General features: G+C 42.4%; 1 protein-coding gene across 4 annotated transcripts in view; it reads left to right on the forward strand.

The window, feature by feature from the left end:
• The window catches only part of LOC306981751 (neural cell adhesion molecule 2-like), a 453,723-nt gene that overhangs the window by 334,838 nt on the left and 99,895 nt on the right, over positions 1-18,990 (forward strand). For all 4 annotated transcript variants that reach the window (XM_079581397.1, XM_079581398.1, XM_079581395.1 and 1 more), the window contains exon 6: positions 14,330-14,447. In XM_079581397.1, the coding sequence (XP_079437523.1) occupies positions 14,330-14,447 (118 nt within the window). The remainder of the gene's footprint in view (positions 1-14,329; positions 14,448-18,990) is intronic.

An 18,990-nucleotide genomic window follows, 5' to 3' on the forward strand; every position in this document is an offset into this window, starting at 1 on the left:
TGATTCTGCCGTGCACTAGAAACAATGAAGCCCTTTTTCAGCATAATACACCCATATCAGAATGTGTTCAAGTAAAAGCCCCATCTCAATACATCAACTATTTAAAGACAAAGGAACACTTTAGATGACCATGTGCAGGTACAGGGGACAAGAGAGTAAGTGGAAGTACAGGTAATTACAAATGTGCCAGGTTTAATAAAGGTGTACAAAGTGTAGTTGCCGATGTTTTGGCTTGTGCCATCTTTGTACCTAATGTGTATCTGCACATGAGCTTACATGTGTAGTTACTTTCTTGTTACTAGTACCTACACATGGAACTTGCAGGCTCTAATCTAAATAGTTACCAAGACTAAAATGTAATATGTCCCGTGGCCTAAAGCTAAAACTGGTGTCGTTATCATCGATCATAACGAGGGTACAGATGTGCACTTGAGCTGTAAAAACATCAAGACGAAGCAGATTTCTCGGGTGGTTGTCACACTCGTGCCCCTCCATAGGACTGAAGAGTTCTTTTATCGTGTTATTATAGTCGGGCTGATTGACCAGTCTCGACACTTTAGGCCCATTCTCTGCTCTCACTCATCGGCGAGTGGCTTTGACTGCCACACAGAGAATTTTAAATAATGCTGCTGTCAGTCGGATTCAATGAAATGGTTTCTAAAGTCCAACAAAGACGCACGATTCCCATGTACCAGACACCAGGGGTGGTGAACAAGCTCTCCAGCTCGTGGCTAATCAGAGTGCGGCTGCACTTCGCCTGATTGGGTTTATTACATATAATGCAGCTCTTTGCATAACAATTACCTATTTCCTATAAACTGAAAAAGTTATTAAGAATCTCCAAAAATCCAATCATAGTTCTACAAACCCTGTTTCTCCTCCCTCTGAAACTGGAGTAAAGATCCACTCTCTCCGTCCTGAGGCGCCCGTGCAGCCGCCTCAGTCAAAGTGAGGCGCAGGTTAAACAACAGTCAGGCAGACTGTGGCACTGGGAACATCCTTTGTGCTTCTCAGGTTTCTGATCACTCTTTATTTGATGAAGACTGTTCTCATATTCACAGAAAAAGATCTAAATTAGGAAATAAAAAGAGACGAGCACTAACAAAGCATATGACGAAACGCAGCACGGAACTACTTTCCTTTCACAGGTGTAACTGTAAAAAATGCAACATAAAACCTCCTGATTAAAGTGTGAGAACTTTCTCTGCACAGTCCGGTCAGGACCAGGCTGTAGGCACTGAGCCAAGGGGCCAGGGGTCAATCAGAGCATTAGAAAAAGGTCGAAACAATAATAGAGTTAATAAATAACTCAGTCAGAGCAGAACAGCAGGAAATGTTAGTTTATTAAATATAAATTGAATTCAATCTGGGTAAGGAGGAAATGATTAACTATAATGTAATTGTTACTGTATGGCAGTGAGCAGCTGAAAAAATTGCATCTAAAAATCACCAAAATAAAATAAATTGTATATTCTATACACCCCTGACCTCCATCTAAACAAAGTCCCCATAAATCAGGACTTTTTGATCAAAAATGAACATCAGTGATCAAATACTAAGGCCAGACAATAATCTATAGTTTGTTATGATTAAATAGATGCACACGCCTGGACCCCGCCATGCCTTTGTGCCTCGACACTGGGTCAAGGTTGAACATTTCAGCTCTTGGTCCCCAGTTTACACAACATCATCCAAACCTAACTAATTACTTTCATGCTTTCTTGTCGTCATTTTCACTTTGGAAATTGCCCTTTTCCCCCTCTATGTTTTAAGATAACCACATCTGAACTCCAGTTACCAAATCCTTGTGTGTGAAGCGTCGGATTTTCCGAGGAGAAAAGCCTTTGTAAACCAGTGGTAAAAGTTAAGAAAATAGTAGCTCACATTTGGAAGCACTTTGAATGCACTCTAGTCACCTTGAATCTTTCCGCGGCTCGCCCATGTGGAGGCCACGGCTCTGCACAAGATAGAAACTGGCTGAAGAATTCAAACAAAAAGGAGGAGCGAGAGTGTGTTGTGCCACGTAGGTCTTCAACAACAGCATGTCTTATCAACGCTCGCTGAACTGCTCGTTGTTGTGGAGCCCGGGGCATGGTGGAGAGTTTAGATGGCCAAAGTAAAGGGAAACGAGTAGAAGCTTGAGTCTTTGGGTTTCAGACCACCCCTAGAGGGCGCTAGCCGCAGGGCATCCCCGCAGAACCACGGCCGAAACATGAGAAGTGTCGTTTTGTGCTAAAGTCAGGCACAGAATTGATTTTCTTTGGACCGCTAAGATGCGGTTATCGTGGGAGCAACTCAGGGCTTTGCAACCTCCAACTCCTCGCAATGTTTTAGCTGAGAAGAATCCCAAAACTTCTACTAAGTTTGAGTTCCACACCTGGGGGCAAAAGTTTTATCCTTAATGCTTTGGGAGATTTACGAGATATTTTGTCCAAACTCCAAATGGTAAGAAGTGTTTTTCGACATTTCCGCCTGCAGGGTTTCAACGAGATCTCCAACTAAACACGGCGAGTTCATCAACAAAGTTTAAACATTGGTTTCAAATGGGGCTCTACCTTCACCTTGTATTTGTGTTGACTCCTCTGCAGTCTGTGGCTGTCGTGCCCCCCCCCCCTCTGTCAGACAGTGTTTGGCTCACTCACCCAGAACGGTTTGTGCAAAGTGGATACATTTGCTTTTCCGCCCTGAGTGCTCATACATATTCATGGGCCGGTTGATAAAAGAGTGGTTTGTTGCCTATAAGCATGTATGCAGTGACAGGCGGACCGACCCTGTAACTGCCAAGTCCCCGGCGCATCATCAAAGCCTCCTTATTCGGACCACGGGAAAGGCCATTACTGTATGAATTATCAACCAGGGGGGAAGCTGCAAAGTCAAAGAAAAGTCTGGGGTTTTCGAGCTGGGAATCCTTGGAAATGTCAGTTTAAAAATGGACGCACACCCAACGTTTCAATCCGTCGTGAGCTTTTCCGTCCTCGTCTTGGCCCGGCTGCGATTTGTCATCGGGACGCGTTGAAGGGAGCTCCCGCAAAGTGACACACAGCCTCAGGACCAGAGCGTTATTCAATCAGTCAAAGTCTGCAGATACCGTGGTGATACATGCTTTATACACTTCCAACAAGTTAGCATACGTCTTTCTGCTAGGGCAAGGAGAATCTTGGTCAGTGCAAAATGCTTATACCCATACAGGAGTTACTGGGTACCAAAGCATTTGTGTTCTAGTATTTCTTTTCTCCACACCAAATTGACTTGAAGAAGTTTTTTTCTAATCCAACGTAAGCTTCCACATGCAAAGAAGAACAGCCAAAACACAAGCCTCAAATCAATTTCGCTACTGTGAGTGTTTTAGCTCCGTATATAAATAAAGATCTTCTTCTTCTTCTTGAACTACATTGCAAGATGTAATAACAACAGGAGCACTTCTACGTCTGCGCAGTAAAGTCGAAGTGCTCCTAAGATATTACTACGCCTAGAATATAGTTCCAATTTGTATCCGCTTAGAAAATCGACATGTTTTAATATGTGTAACTAGACTTGGACCGTGTACAGGCTCACGTAGCCGTATTTAAATTGGTAGAATGTGGAAGAGCTTGGTCACTTCTGACTTCACCCCCGTTTGGGCCCATCCGTTTGGGTCTGTGCTGTGTTTACGTGACTGAGCACACGCCTAAAGACCAGACTGGTACACATCAACTCGTCTAAGCTGAGATAAGAACATATCTCTGAATGTAAAATCGGTGGCCTGTTCCTTTAAGTTCCTTTAACACTTAACGAGCATGTGACCAACATGTGATTGTTTGTTTTTTTAGAACACTAATTATCTATTTTCCTTAGAATCATGAGCATAGGGGCACATTTTGTTACAAAGCAGCTTTAAAAAACTGGAAAGCATGACCCTTTTTAGCTCTGTGATCATAAATACTGCCTAATAATGAACATAATAATGAACTATTTTTGTTTCAAACACAGCTAATTGTTTTTTATCGTTGCACTGAGCCGTGTGTCCTGCTCTGTGAACTGACCCGTTCCTCCCCTAGTACATAAAGACCTTGACCATGTTGAACATTGAAAAGCACAAGAGAAACTCTAACTCTCGTTGTTTTTGCTCCGTTCTGTGCGGTCCAAATCAATAGAGTCGTCCATCCGTGCCAGAAAACTTCAGGAACCCGACTAAACGCAATCATTTAAATGGTTCATTATTACAAACGAGGCCAGGACACATTTGACAAAACCAAATTGATCTTTGATCTGGAATGTTGGAGCGCTCATTCGTATCACAAGCCTCCACTTCTTCAACCTCTGTCTAATGACCGGGGTGCTGTAGTGTTAACGCCTTGCACGCTGCCATAGCAACCAGTCATCTTGCGAAAAAACAAACCTACTTCCTGCTCCCCCCTTTTCCTTTTCTGCCTCGTCCACTTAATTGTCGGTTCCCTCGCTCGCTCGATGGCTATAGCACCCGCAATTTTCAGCTTTTCCCTCTGTCTGCAAAATCACCGGCCGTGTCCTTCAGCGGCCCCGGAATGATTGTTTGGAGACATCAATCATCGCGGTCAGCCTTGGGGAGGGGGAGTCTTTTGGAAAACCGAGGCTCAGGACTGGAGCAATTACAGATCAGGGGTGCGTTTGATTCTGGCACACGGCGGAGAACGGGAGCACAGCACTAATTATCCAGGCATTTTAGGGATTTGGAGTGTTTGTGACATTTCTGCACAGACCTAAAAAGGTTAGTTCAGTTTAAAAAGTTGATAAAAATGGAGACATTTGATTAGACTTCATGATTCAAATGTTTAATTCGACATAACTGCAGAAGTCTGCTGCTTTAGAGGGAGTTTGGAAACATAACATGAGCGGAAAACAATATGAATAGTTAAACCTTCTTTAGATTATTATCATAGAATGTTCCAGGAATCTCAATAATCGTCGACAACACTATCCCAATATGTGTTTACTACTTTTAACGTCAATGACCATTACATCCTCTCAGGAGCCGTCTGATGTTGATCTTCGAGGGATTATTATGCTTGGTTTGGGTTTTGGATTCTACTTCAGCTCTGCAACGTAGTTTTCAACAGATCCATCGAATTGAGTCAACACCAAACCTCAGTATTTGTGTCTGCTGTGAACTACAGTGGAGATTAAGGTTGTTGGTTTGGGAAGTATTAGTCGGAGAGGCAGAAGAGACTGATTGTTTTCGTAAGGCTGAGAAGGCTTCATTGTTCTTCATCGCTGCACATAGCAGTCTGTGAGTGCAAACAAAGTGTATGTCTATAAAAGGCTTGAAAGGTGATTGTTTGAGAGACAAACATAACAAGATGTATGGTTAGAGCTGCACAATGTGGGGAATTAACAGGAATATAAGAATGAATGGGAATAAACAACTGAAGGTTGCTTCTTTGCAGACAGGTTTAAACTGAAGCATGAACATGTGATTTGATGGTTGTACACTGAAATATCTACCACAGAGAAAGGGTGTATACTAGACTCAAACATCCATCTTACATATATTCATCATTGTTATACAGCTGTGCAGTATCACAATATTATATTGTTTACAAAAAGTCCATAATTTAGGTTTGTTCTGTTTAATGCAGCTCTGTGTCAGACACAGGCCCCGCCCACTCCTCGTACTGTATTAGTCACCGCCGTTCATCATGATCTGAGTGAATTTAATCAAGCACAGTGTGATCAAACTAAATCATTTTCATTGTTCCACCTCTAATTAGAAACAGCATTAAGTAGAAAGTAGGTTTAGTAAATGACATGGTCCTCCTCTTCTATGGACCGTGGTGTGACATCACTCAAACGCATGTTTATGGTTCAAAAACATCATTAATGGGTAGCTAATAGTTCACCAATTGTTCACAAAATTAAAAAATGCAAAAATGACCCAAACTTTCCAAGCTTCAGTTCCCATTGAACATTTCCGGGAATTTATTAAGAGTTTTCCGCCCCTTTGCACCATTACATATGGTAAGGCTGGATTTCCTTCATGAAGATCTTAAAGGATCTATATCCTGCTATTTTAGCCATTCCAAAGTTAAGTATAGGCGTGCATATGATATATTGTACCTCTACCATTATGGAGCACTCATTTTTGTGATAAATATAAGTGTTTTCTGGAGGTATTTTTCGAACCCGGAAGACAAAACGCTTCGATTCAGTTAACTCCGCCCCCTCTCTCCGCACATACTTTACCGTAATATAAATAAACAGCAATAAGTGAAGTTACTTCACGATGCAGTTATACGGAGTTGACATCTGCAACACAGCTTCATAAATGGCTAGCACACATGCTAATATGCTAACACACAAGCTAACACGCGTTTGGACTGATTCACCCTCTGGTCCATCGCTGTTTACATTATGGGACTCGCGTTGGTTATAAAAGTTAATCCACTTTGGTTCTGGCGAAGGTTCACAAACATCCATCAGAGACAGTCACAGAAAAACTATATTTTGGTGAAAGTCGCCGAATCCCGGAGAAAAAAACAGCTGAGTGGCCTCTTCCTGAAAAAGGTTGAATAAACTCCTCGTCCTCGTAGCCAAACACGCTTCTTTTTCTCCGTGACATGATCGTTAGTTAAGAATAAAGAACAGGTGTGTCCAGTTATAACGAGCTCCATCTTCAGCTGCAGCACAAACATGACTGATCTGTTCAGACTCTCAGGGATGTGTTTGTTTTGGCCTCAGCTGACCTGGAAGCACCTCGGGCACATCCTTTTTATTTTTTTTAAATATTTTTTTTCTTTTTGTTTCTCTCTTACGACAGAAATAATGAAAAAGCTGTTTTACAAATTAAAATCAGGCTGTAAGACATTACATTACAGACGTCGAGCACTTCCGTTCCGCTGTTACGACACAACTGAACACTCAGTCGTTCACCAGGAGAGGGCGGAGCCTCAGAGAGCAGGATTCAGGAGGATTACTGAGAGCTGCATGAATGAAGCCACAAACCACTCTGGGGGTGTTTTTGATAAGGAAATAGCATAACAACATGGCTAAAAGCTCCAAAAAGTTGATTTTGCATGATATAGGACCTTTAAAAGGTTTAACCTGTTGGTTTTACAGATGACGTTTAGCTCTAATGTAGCCGTGTTCCTTATGACCTTCAGATGGTATATGTGGAATTGCCCATATATGGTCATGTTGAAAACAGTTAAGGGGGAAAACAATTTGGAGAAAAATCGAAACTTTCTCTAATTATTACACTTTTTAGTTTTCTACTTAATAAAGATACAAAGACATGGAGCCCATAAATACATAAATAAGAGAATTCTAACATGATGCTACATGCTAGCATCGGGCTAATGCTAATGGTTAGCTAGTGCTAGCTACAACTGCCGTTTTTTTTTTTTTTTCACTTCTACTGAACAATCTGCTGTGAGAAAATATCCATTATTATTTATGTGATAAATAAGTTCATATTCCATCAGAAAATGGCTGAAAAGAGTGAAAAATTGTGTTTCTCTAAAGATTCTATTTTCCCCCTCGGTGAAGCCACGCCCCCTTCTATGACGAGATGCCGTCTGTGTCTATATCTGATCTCAGTTATTTGTTTTTGAACCTTTGCTAATGTCAGTAGTGGCTGAGGTGTAGTCTCCACAGACAACATAACCCAAACCATCCCGTGCCTATAAGTTAGTCATCAGCACATGTGCGAGACGCTGGTGTTTCTCATTACTAAAACCCACTGTGGTGCTGTTTGCATAACTAATCCTTTCGCACCCTCCCAGCACAATGGATTGTCGCTTCATTAGCCGTCCAGCATCTTGCTTTGTTTTCATTATAATCTCCCATTTGCTGTCCCCAAATGCTGCTCTCCATCCAACTGCGTTTTATCTCAATGACTCCCTGATGATGCCACATATGCGAAAATAAGTGTTCATATTTTGTTCTGTTTTCAAAGGACAAAAACGATTAATTACCGCCGCCATAAACCCACTTCCAAATGGCAGTTCACCTTGGATCCTGCAAAAATGGCACTTTAACTCCGCGCAAAGCTGATTCTGATGCTACCTAGCAGCTGCCAGTTACGTCGCCGCAGAAGTCATCGCATCTGTTCGGAGGTTGTTTTTGAAAATGAAAAATGGCAGGCGGCTTTTTAAGTCCGCCAACTCAATTTACAGGCTCCATCTACTTTGCATCTTCAATAGAGTGGAGTGTTATGAAATCAATGCTAAAATAATCCCCTGGCAATTTTCCACCTGCGCTACGTCGATGGCATTAGGAGGAGGAGGAGTGGAGTGAGCTCTGAACGCACTTGGAAATGTGATACATACTGTATGTCGTCATGGCGATGATGCGGAGGGCAGCGGTTTATTAGCGCTTCAGGTCAAGATGGATGACAGGCGAGAAGGATGCTGTGGACGTTTATTGTAAAATGTTATTATTGTAATGCTTTCGATTGAAATTGGATATTTTATACAGGCTGTAGTAATGGGTTACGGGAGATCAATACAGTTTGAGATGGAATGATTTGAATTGAAGGTAAAAAATCTGCTGTTGTAGAAGTTCGTAGCAAACACTGTCCATAGACTAACATTAGTAACAGTAAGAGAAAGGCCCTGGAGCAGGTCCTATAGGTCAGCGCTGGTAATACACCTCAAACTATTACCACTAATGCAAGATAGAGGAAATCATGGTTTCAGTTTGATGGGCTTATTAAACACTATTTTGTAAAGAAAATACAGTTTTTCCTTTTTTTTTTTTTTTTTTTCTTTTACATTTACACTTTTTACTGCTTGCACACTTACAGGCTGCACTGCCGCAGGTTTTCGTCGACCTCAATGTGGAAGTGTTGGGATCTGACGTGTAACCCGTGTCCAGCTCAGACACTCCCCGGGCAAGCAAAGCCCCTCCACATTTAGGTTAAAGTGAGCCTTTATCATTTTAAAAGTTACTCATCTACTGTTCCTCAGCCAAGAGCAGCGTTGATTAGAAGTTCAGCCATAATCACTCGCCAAACCCGCCTCACTTTTGCGTTTACTGCCAGTGAGTGCCTCTCGTGCCTGTTGGCGGCGATATATTGGCCGCAGGGTCCAAAGCGTGGGAAAAATGTAGTGGCTTATAGGCCGGAAATTACGGTATAACAAATTCTATTCTGTTTTGGGCCGAAAGTATGCAGACATTTTTGAAGTATCTGTTATACCATAGATCAGTGGTGCCAAAGTGGGGCCCGTGGGCCAAATTTGGCCCGCCGAAACAATTATGTTGGCCCACCAGAGGGTGATCTACTTTTGCGCTGCGTGTGGTTAATACTAATTCTCTTCCATTCATCCTCAATGGTAAGTATGGATGCAGCACAGTTTTTGGCCACCATCGTCAAATTGGGGGCGCTGTTTCACTCCTTTTGCAAAAGTTAAGGAAACACTGTTGTGGTGTCTTGGTGTTTATCAGAGCGTTGTAGCATCAACTTTCACAGTTTTCCAACTTTTATTGCAAAGGTTGTTGACATTAACAAAGTACATGTTAAAAATTGACTTATAAAATAATTTATGCTGAACTGACACTTTCAAAATGATCAAATGTTGCATTTTCTTTGACAAATGAATGAGGTAAAGTCACTGTAGGTGCTGTGTGTTTTTTTTTACATGTTCCACTAAATTGCTACAATTGTTGATTTTGTTCTACTAAAACTAAACTTTTGCCAGAGTTAGCATTTGTTTAATATAGCATGTTATTTCCGTAGATAGAATCAAATGCAAATGTATAGGCTATCAAAAAATACAATAAAGTAACTATAATTATTTGCAGTTATATGTCTTTCACACTTGACATCGCCGTATTTGGCCCGCGACCCACAGGCACTTTTTCATTTTTGCCCTCGGAGACCAAAAGTTTGGGCACCCCTGCCATAGATTCTGCTATTAAGTAAATATTGGAATCAACAACAAATTATCTCTGTTCTGCCAAGGATCTTCCAAGTTTGATGGTAAAACTTCCATTGTACCACTGCTCCATCGTGAAGCCTTGGGGAACGGAAACATCTGGTCTTCGGTGCGTCTTGGCAAACTCTCACATGTGATAATAGCGTGAGATGACACTGCTGACGGTCGCCATGTTTTACACCTTTTATCCTGATTCAGGTTTCCACAGACTCGCGTGGGGAATCATTTAGCATCATTTAGCAGCACCTCCTGACTTCTCCTGTGTCGCCTTGTCCTGATGAGGCCTTTGTTTCCCTGTCCTCCTCCTGATTAAAGCAGCAGCAGCCGTGCGTTGCTCGCTGCTTATTTCCCAAAGTGCCACTGCGCCCCCAGCCATCAGGAGCCACGCGAGGGCCAATCAGCTGTCAGGGAGACGTCTCGCCGTGATTGGACGACGAGTGGGCGCTCCACATAAGTGCAGCTCAAGGAAAAACGGCCGACGCGGGATAAACACGCGGGGGCCATGAAGCTGTCTCGGCCCTGTCAGCGCACAGTATAGGGCAGCGTTTATTACCCGGCGACCGCGAGACATCTGTCAGCTGATTGGACGGCTCCTCCTGTATATTCTGACAGGCCCCGGCCATGGACGGACGGTAAAGGTGTCAGCGCTCGGCTGTTTATCCATCAGCTTTCAGTTCTATACGCACTGTGTTCATGTGTGTGCCGTGGAAAAGCTATATTCATGCTTTACTTCCTCTGTAGTACACGCTACTGCAGTATCACTGTGTACTCTTGCACTCGAGCTCCTCTGTGTCCTTGATCCAGAAACTTCATACAGCTTTCTTAATACTGCACCGAGTGGATGAAGTACAGATAAATATATATAGACCCAAGTATATAGCTTACCTAGTGGTGGTTTAAGTGCTTGGTTTTATGAAGAAGAAGAAGAAGAAGAAGAAGAAGAAGAAGAAGTTTATTTATATAGCACCTTTCACAGATATACAGTACAGTAGTCACAAAGTGCTTTACATGAGACAGTTTTAATGAGACATTAAGGGCCTCTCACCGTCCTGGAGACTAGTTGGAGACTGGAGATTTCCCCTGGAGATAAGGCGAGTCTCCAGGTAGTCTTGGCGACAACAAGCATTGCAGACTGCATGGAGACGTGAAAAAGTCTCCATGTTGTCTCCGCATAGTCTCCAAGAGGGCTGCACAATTTCAAACAGCAATGTCGCGAATACTAGGACAACAAATAGTGTCTGTACCAATGCAACACCTGCTGGAGACCGGTTAGACCTCTCCAAGATCATGCAGAGACTCCACTGCATAGAACTGGAGACTCGTCAGGGGACGTCTCAGATCCTCACAAACTTAAGCATGGTGCTTGTTGTAAAAAGTTAAAGAGCTGCTTTGATGCATTTGTTTATACCACAAACTGAACTCATTTACAGTCAATCTCAGCGCGTGGTTCTCGACCTAAGTATGGCTTATTTTGTTCCCATGTGCTGTATTTGCATTTAAAGGACTAGTTCACCGGTTTTCCATACTGATTATGTTCTAACCTGAGCTTAGACGAGTTGATGTGTACCTGTCTGGTCTGTGTGCATTTGGAAGAGCGTGGTCGCTTCCAGCTTCACCCCCATTTGGAGCCATAGGAATATACTGGGAGAGGCCAAATGCTAACAACATCTTTGACCAGACAGGTACACATCAACTCGTCTAAGCTCAGGTGAGAACATATCTCAGTATAGAAACACGGTGAGCGATTCCTTTAATGCATCTGCAATCACTTGAGAAGACAATACTTTTGATTAGTGACCTAGCTGAAAGAAAAGTTAAACTCTAAGCACTTTTCAAGGCTTTATTCCGGCTCCCGCTCCTATATTTTGCTGTTTGATTCCCCCTAGCCTTGGTTTTTCTGCATGATGGAGGACCTTTTAAACATTAATGCAGTGCCAGGCATAGGCATGTGAGGCAGACATTTTAAACTGCACTGTGAGCTGGCTGTCAATCAACCACAGTATTGGCTAAATGAGGGCACTTACGTAAGATCCTACCTTAAACTCCGCTCCCTCCGTGTCGGTCTATCTATCTGCTCTTGCATCAGCGCTCGCCCGTGTACTCCCCAGAGAGGGGCTTTTGTAGCGGCTGTTTTGATGTTGAAACACATTCTATTGCCATTGTTGATACGGACTCCGACAGAGGTATTAGCGCCTGACATCGCGCTGTCGGAATCCCCTTGTGTTTTACCAAAGCGAGGCCGATCCTTTTGGGATTTCTGTAGCGCAGGTCGTGTTTTAGAGTTCACACAGGCCACTCACAAAGCCATCATCGTCTTTTTCAAACATTTCTATATGTACTTAGGACACATTTGGCTTTCTTTTGTAACTGTGTGGTGTTTATTCCTAATTAGAACCCAAAATATGAGACTAGATTTACAACAAGAAAACTCTAGTCTCCGCTCAATGAGAGAGATAACGATGCACCGATCTGATTCTGGTATCGGATATCAGAGCCAATACTGGAAAGATTACGAGTATCAGCTACGAATATCTGATACTGAACCAATAGTAATAATTTGGCTCTCACCTAAACAAACTTTCACCGACTAAATCCAAGTGAATATGGACATTTTGAAGGGCAGAGCCTGGAGAATTGAGTGTCGCGGATAGCAAGTGTATGCTAATGCTAACGACAGCTAATCAAGGCTGGGACAGAAATAATGATTGTATCACCTAATAGTCAAGCGTTTGTTTGTATTTTAGTTTATGAAATTCTGTTAGAGAATAACTGATCTAACATAAGTGTAGGACTGCAACTAACGATTATTTTGTAACCGATTAATCTATTGATTATTTTTACAATTAATCGAAATGTTTTTTTTTTGTTTTTTTTTATACATATAACTTAAAACAGTACTAAGTAACATGTTTACCATAATAAATCCTTCCCGTAGTCCCTGTGGGGGTAATACAAGTGTTTATGGGATGATTGGAGGGTCTTTCATCGCCCCCTGGTGTCTCTGGACAGAAAACCATGTTTGCAACTTGTCTGCCACCGGACCGGAGTCACCAATACACACTAACAAAATCACGAAGAAGAAGCTAACATGCTAACGGGCAAAGCTAACTGCGGGCTAACGTCACTTTAAACAGTATTTACAGCCAAGTTTGAGTGAAAAAAAATATTTCCATTGTATAATTGGATGCACAGTAACCCTCTCTCCCTTCGCCTTTCCTGTCAGTGCAATATTTACTCTCCAAGGCAATTAATAAGTTAAAAAATCGTAACTTGCTACTACACCTGCAGTTGCGCTTATGGCCTCTAGGGGGAGAGTTACTTAGTACTGCTTTAAGTGGCGCTGCTTGAGGATGTGTTGATGGAGTAAACTAAAGGGAAATGCTTGTTGGAGGCTCTATTCATGACATTTACAATGTACAAAACACTACAGACCAAAAACATTAAAAAACACTACTATTTTTTATGTCATTTTTGCTCCATTTAAGTCTGTGTGAACCAGAAAACAATGAATCGATTACAAAAATAGTTGTCGGCTATTTCAATAATCGATGAGTCGTCGATTAATCAATTAGTCATTTCAGCCCTACATTAGTGTAATGCACAAGTTATGATGATCAGATTATGTGAGTTGTAAATATTAATGTAATCTTATATCCAAGGATATTTAATGTAGAAAAGTCCAGTGATCCTAATGTAATGTTTTTCCATTAGTTTATTAATGGATATAATTGATCTGTGTCATGTTGTTTGTAAGAAAAGATCAGACTTTATTGATGCCAAATCCCCCAAACAGCGCGACAGTCAATGTGTTAAGAAAGTCTCTTGGTATCGGTTAATATCGGATATCGGTAGATAATCAATCCCCTAATATTGGTGTCGGAAATCAAAAAAGCTGGATCGGTGCAGCTCAAACCAGTTGAAATCCACTGTTCTTCCAACACATGTCTTTGGTTGAATAACGTCCTCTTTGTCAGTCTACAGAAGCAAACAGGGAGTAGGTAAAAAACACATCCTGGAATTACAATGGAAGACACAGCTCGCTTCTTTATTATTCACAAGAGCACTTGCACTCAAGACACTGCTTCACCTCCATATTTCTGTCTTACCTACTTTCTTTTCAGAGCAGGGGGGAGAAAAATCTATGTTTTGCCCTGTGATCCTGCTTCATACGCAGTGATGCCAGCATAAAGAGAATTTAAAAATCCATAAAAGCTTGGCATGGAGAATCAGTGGAGCCATTTACTTTCACAAAAGTGCTCATTTCTTCTCCAACTCAACATGTTTTCGTGAAGCCCATTGATTAAATTTTCGAGGAGTAGTTATCCCACAGGTCAAAGGATCAAGCTAAATGATGCGTAACTATCCCTGTGCTGCTCCCAAACGTTAAGAAAAATACTCTTCTAATATTCTCTCCTCTTTGGTCTTTTTTTCACCCACAGTGCCTCCCGTGCTGTCGGTTTTCCAACAGTCCTTCAACGCCACGGCAGACTACCAGGAGTCCGTCACCTTCACCTGCATCACGTCCGGATCCCCCGACCCTCTGGTCACGTGGCACAGGTAAGTGCACTCACGGAGAGCCCTTCAGCACGGACACTTCACTTGATCTCATCTGGGGGGGGTTTTGTCCACTGAATATCACACGGCCACTCACGGTCCACTCACACGGGAGTATTACAATGTCACCAATCATAGCGTCGGACCGAACGTTTGGCTTTGAGGGGCAAAGAATCAATCGATATTTCACTAGTTTAACCTCTTGACCCCCACCTGAATCAAGCACATGCTCTCGAGAGGAAAACGAGGAGGAAAATGTGACAAAAACACAACAGAAAAGTGATAAAAGAGCAACAAAAATGTGACAAAAGAAAACAAAGAACATAAAAAAAGTCACAACAACATGGCATGTAAGGAAGCTAGATTTTTGGGTAATGCTGAACTTGAGAAAATGCACTCAGTGAAGGTGGGGGGTAAAGGTTTTTAACTTGTATTATGTATGGGGTTAGCATTAGCAGTTCACTTTAAACAGAAACATGTCCTGTGCCTTTATGAACACAAAGGACAAAACTGCCAGAGGGGAAAAGAACATAACACTTTAACAAACGCTGGAGTCTGGATGTATTTTTTTCCAAAGAGAAGTACAGAGACATGGAGAGGTGCAAAGTGGTTCAACAGCCAATAAAGATCCGAGAATGCTAACGTTGGCTTCATGCTACATGCTAACGGCTAGCTTTGAGTGCTGGTTTTTCACTTCTGCGGGACAGTCTAATGCAGTCCTTTTCAAACAGGATTGCCCGTGTGACCGGGGGTGTTACTGTGTCTAAAAACGTTGGCAGTGGACTGTGAGGACACGAATAAATGTCAATACATTACACCTCCGTCACACTGGAAGCTCATTCAGGTCCTTCAGCATAAACGTGACGAATATCACCAGTCATTCCCCTGTAATTTAGGGGAAATCATGCACATTAACTGTCCACATTGAACCATTAAAGAGGGGGTATTATGCTTTTGTCAGTCCCATAGCACCAGTCTATATCTCACTACAATGATGACAAACCTTCTGTTGGTCTGTAAATGCAGTAAATTAGAATAACTGCCTTGTATAAAATGTCTCTCTCAAAATGGCTGTAGTGAATGTCTTGAAATAGGCCTCTGTCTCTTTAAGAACCTCTGAGCCTTTAGACACGCCCCCTCCACACGCTGTCTGTGGCATCAGTGGGGAGGGGGTTCTGCTGAGGAGCAGTGGTTGGTTACTCGGCTGGTGACGAAAGCTCGGAGGCGTCTCCAGGAGGTGGGGGCGTTCCTAGGAGGACTCAGGCAAACCTATCCCTAAAATGGCCGCCATCAGAGTTTTTACAGATTACTCAGAAATACGGGAATGTGCCAAGGCAACACTTCAGCCATGTTTTTAATGAGGGAGTGACAGAATAACATGATGATCGATTTTGCATAATACCCCCCTTTAAGAGATCCCACAGTGCTGTGCTCCTGCTCAGTGGTGTTCATTGGTCACCTAAGAAAATAATTGAGAAGAACTGATCTAAAAAAACATTCACAACATTTAAAAATTTCTTTGTGAGTGCTCAGTCCGACCCCATCATCAGTAACATTTTGCACAACACACTTTTTAAAACACTGATTGATTTGTGATCACCTCCACAGGAATAAGATGGAAGTTGCGGTCGTCACCTCCGGCATTTGAGCTAAAGAACTACCGTCATTTCCAGACTGTGAGCCGCTACTTTTTCCACGCGTTTTTTAACCTTGCGGCTTATAATAAAATCGCTTCATGTCATCAATAAGAATGCACCTGCGCTATTTCCAATCAAAGAACTCCGAAAAGAGAAACACGCAACAACAGCTCCACATACAAACACAAAGATACGGTGTGCACTTGATACAGCAGTGAGAAAATGACAGTGTTGTGAAGAGGTCAAAGTGTTTCCAGCTCACGAGAGACAGCAGTTAATGAAAGTGTATAGTCTGATTGCCTTTCTCAGTACGTTATGTATCTCTGACATACGGACACTTATAACAACACTGAATAAAGTGGTACTAAGTGAGACCGATAACATTCACACTACACACACACCCATCACATTATCCATTTACAGGAGGCTGATGTGTGAGCTGATCATAGTTGTATCTATACCTGTTAGCATGCTCCTCTGTATAGGAAAAGTGCATTCGCTTTGTATCTGGTGACACTGCCGACTGTAATGAGAGTTTAAGGGTCTCCGAGCGCCGCCGCGGTGTGGCAGAGTGCGAGGCCAATGCATCACTTTGCAAATGGTCTATAGACATAAGCATTCTGTTTGTTCTGGGGGGGGGCCATAGGAAATGCAGTTTTAATGACGTCGCAGCGTGACAGAGAAACACAGGGAGTATTTGTACACAGCCAGACGTCCAATCACACGACAGACAGAGATTTTAATTATTCCGAACTTTACATGTGCCGTATGGCCCGTGACTTTGAAAAATGGAGCAGCACAGATTGAACTCGTCGGGTGTTCGTATAAATGACGTGCATCCAAGTGCCAACGTTTAGCATCATTTGGAATGTCATTTCAAACGATGAGGTCTGATTCACAAACAAAGCTACAGTGAGCATTTCCTCTGTTGTATTGTGTGTCTTTTAGCATGTTCAAAACAAAAGATATGCCACTACTCTGAACAAAAGCATGCTAGGAAACCTACGGCAGTGTGATAAATACATATTGAGTGCGGAAAGGTTTATGGATTAAAATGTTGAGGACAGATCTGAAAGTAGGGCTGGGTTATTTTGGAAAAAAAAAATTTGATTATTTTTGTTTTAACGGAAAAAAAAAACAATAAATGTGGTCTTTCCTGGACTTACAAGTAAACAGATGCTGCGGCCAAACAGAAAAGTGCAGCTAACTCACACACACACATCTGCAAAGGAGACGCAAAACAGGGAAATGTTTTTGATTGATTGATTGAGCTGTTTATTTGAGCTGTTTACATTTATATTTTTACAGCAGTTAAACATTTCATCACAATACTATCCCTCGTTGGTGCATGGCTTGTCTTCAGAGCCTCACGAGGCCACGACTTACAGAGTGAAACTTACTGTGCATAAACAAATACTAAATTTATAAGTCTAAAAGAAGATCAAACTTACAATTCACTGGTTAAAGTCCAGGTAATCCACCGCTGCAGCCTCAGAAATAGTCCATATAGTTTTCCCCTTTGAAGGTAAACTCCCCCCCCCCCCCCATCGTCCTGGTCCTCTGAGGCTCCTCATGTGTTTCTGTTTTGCCCATTTGACGGGTTAGCGTGACTTTGTGGCTGATTTTACTCTTAAAGTCATCAGGTCCTCATGCTGCGGCATGTGTCATACGTGCTTCCTGTTTGTTTGGGCCGAGTGTTTCCCTGGGATTGACCTGACAGGCGCTGCAGCATTGCACCGTGCAGATTTTTTTTTTTCAGAATGTGACAGGACAGGCCAATTCTCCTCGATTAAAACACACCACGCGATTATCATGATCGACCTGTATTAAAATTGCGATTAAATAAAAATTCGATCAATTGCCCAGCTCTATCTGAAAGTATACAGTAGAATCACAATCAAGTCATAATATTTTTAATGATGATATGATTGAAGCAAGACTATTCCAGCATGCTTGGAAAGCTTACATAGGTCCACGATAGATTCTGGACGTGTGTAGAAGTTTGTGTCTTCACAGACCTGACAGTCTTGCCTGCAGCTGGAGGCTTTTGTTGTCGCTGCTCTGAGGCGTCTGGTTGTACGAGTGCTTTTGAAAGCCTCTCCTGGCGTCACCGGGGTTCTGATTCAGATAAGATGTTACATATAGATCTAATCTGACTACAGTCGGCCCAGGCAGAAGTCCAGTGTCAGGTTTACACACCAGACCCCCCTTGTTCATGTAACTGCTCTGAAACACAGATCATGTCCAAAGCTCTTCTTCCCTTTAAAGAGAGGAAGAGCCAGAGGAGCTCAGGGTGTTCGGCGTAGTCAGAACCACATGCTCTTCAGGAGATTCGGGCAGAACAGCAGATAAAAGTAGGAGAGGAGGAACTCGAGGCACAGCTGTTTTGTTGTGGTTACATTTATTCAACGCCAACACGTTCCACACTTAGGTCTTTTTCCAGGCATTGGGCCTGAAAACAAAACCTGTGTGTGGAGAAACACGCGGCGTGTAAAATAAATGTAACAACAACAAACAGACGTACAGCAGATTTCTCCTCTCCTACACTTTTCTTACCTTTTTGTTTCTTTTTTTTATGTTCAAACAACCTCCAAAGGATCTTGAAGTCTCCACATAAACAGTGATGTAACAGCAGACATCGCCCCGTGTGCCCTCTTCACCTGACTTCACCTCCGACTGTCTTTGCGAAGTCTCAGCGCGGCAGAAAGTCAGTCTCTCAGCGTGTTTAAGTGTTCCTCTTTGTTATGCACGGACGCTCCTTTAGATTAAAACTGCCGCTCTTGACATTTATACGACACGGCATTTATTCTGAAACAACACGGCTGTTTGTTGTTGAAATTGTTTTAGAGGAAAGTCAACTTTTAATCTCTTTGTTGCTACACTCAATTCTAATAGCGCAGGATTTTTGA

Source organism: Gobius niger (assembly GCF_951799975.1).
Source record: "Gobius niger genome assembly, chromosome: 23".
Taxonomy (NCBI): Eukaryota; Metazoa; Chordata; class Actinopteri; order Gobiiformes; family Gobiidae; genus Gobius; species Gobius niger.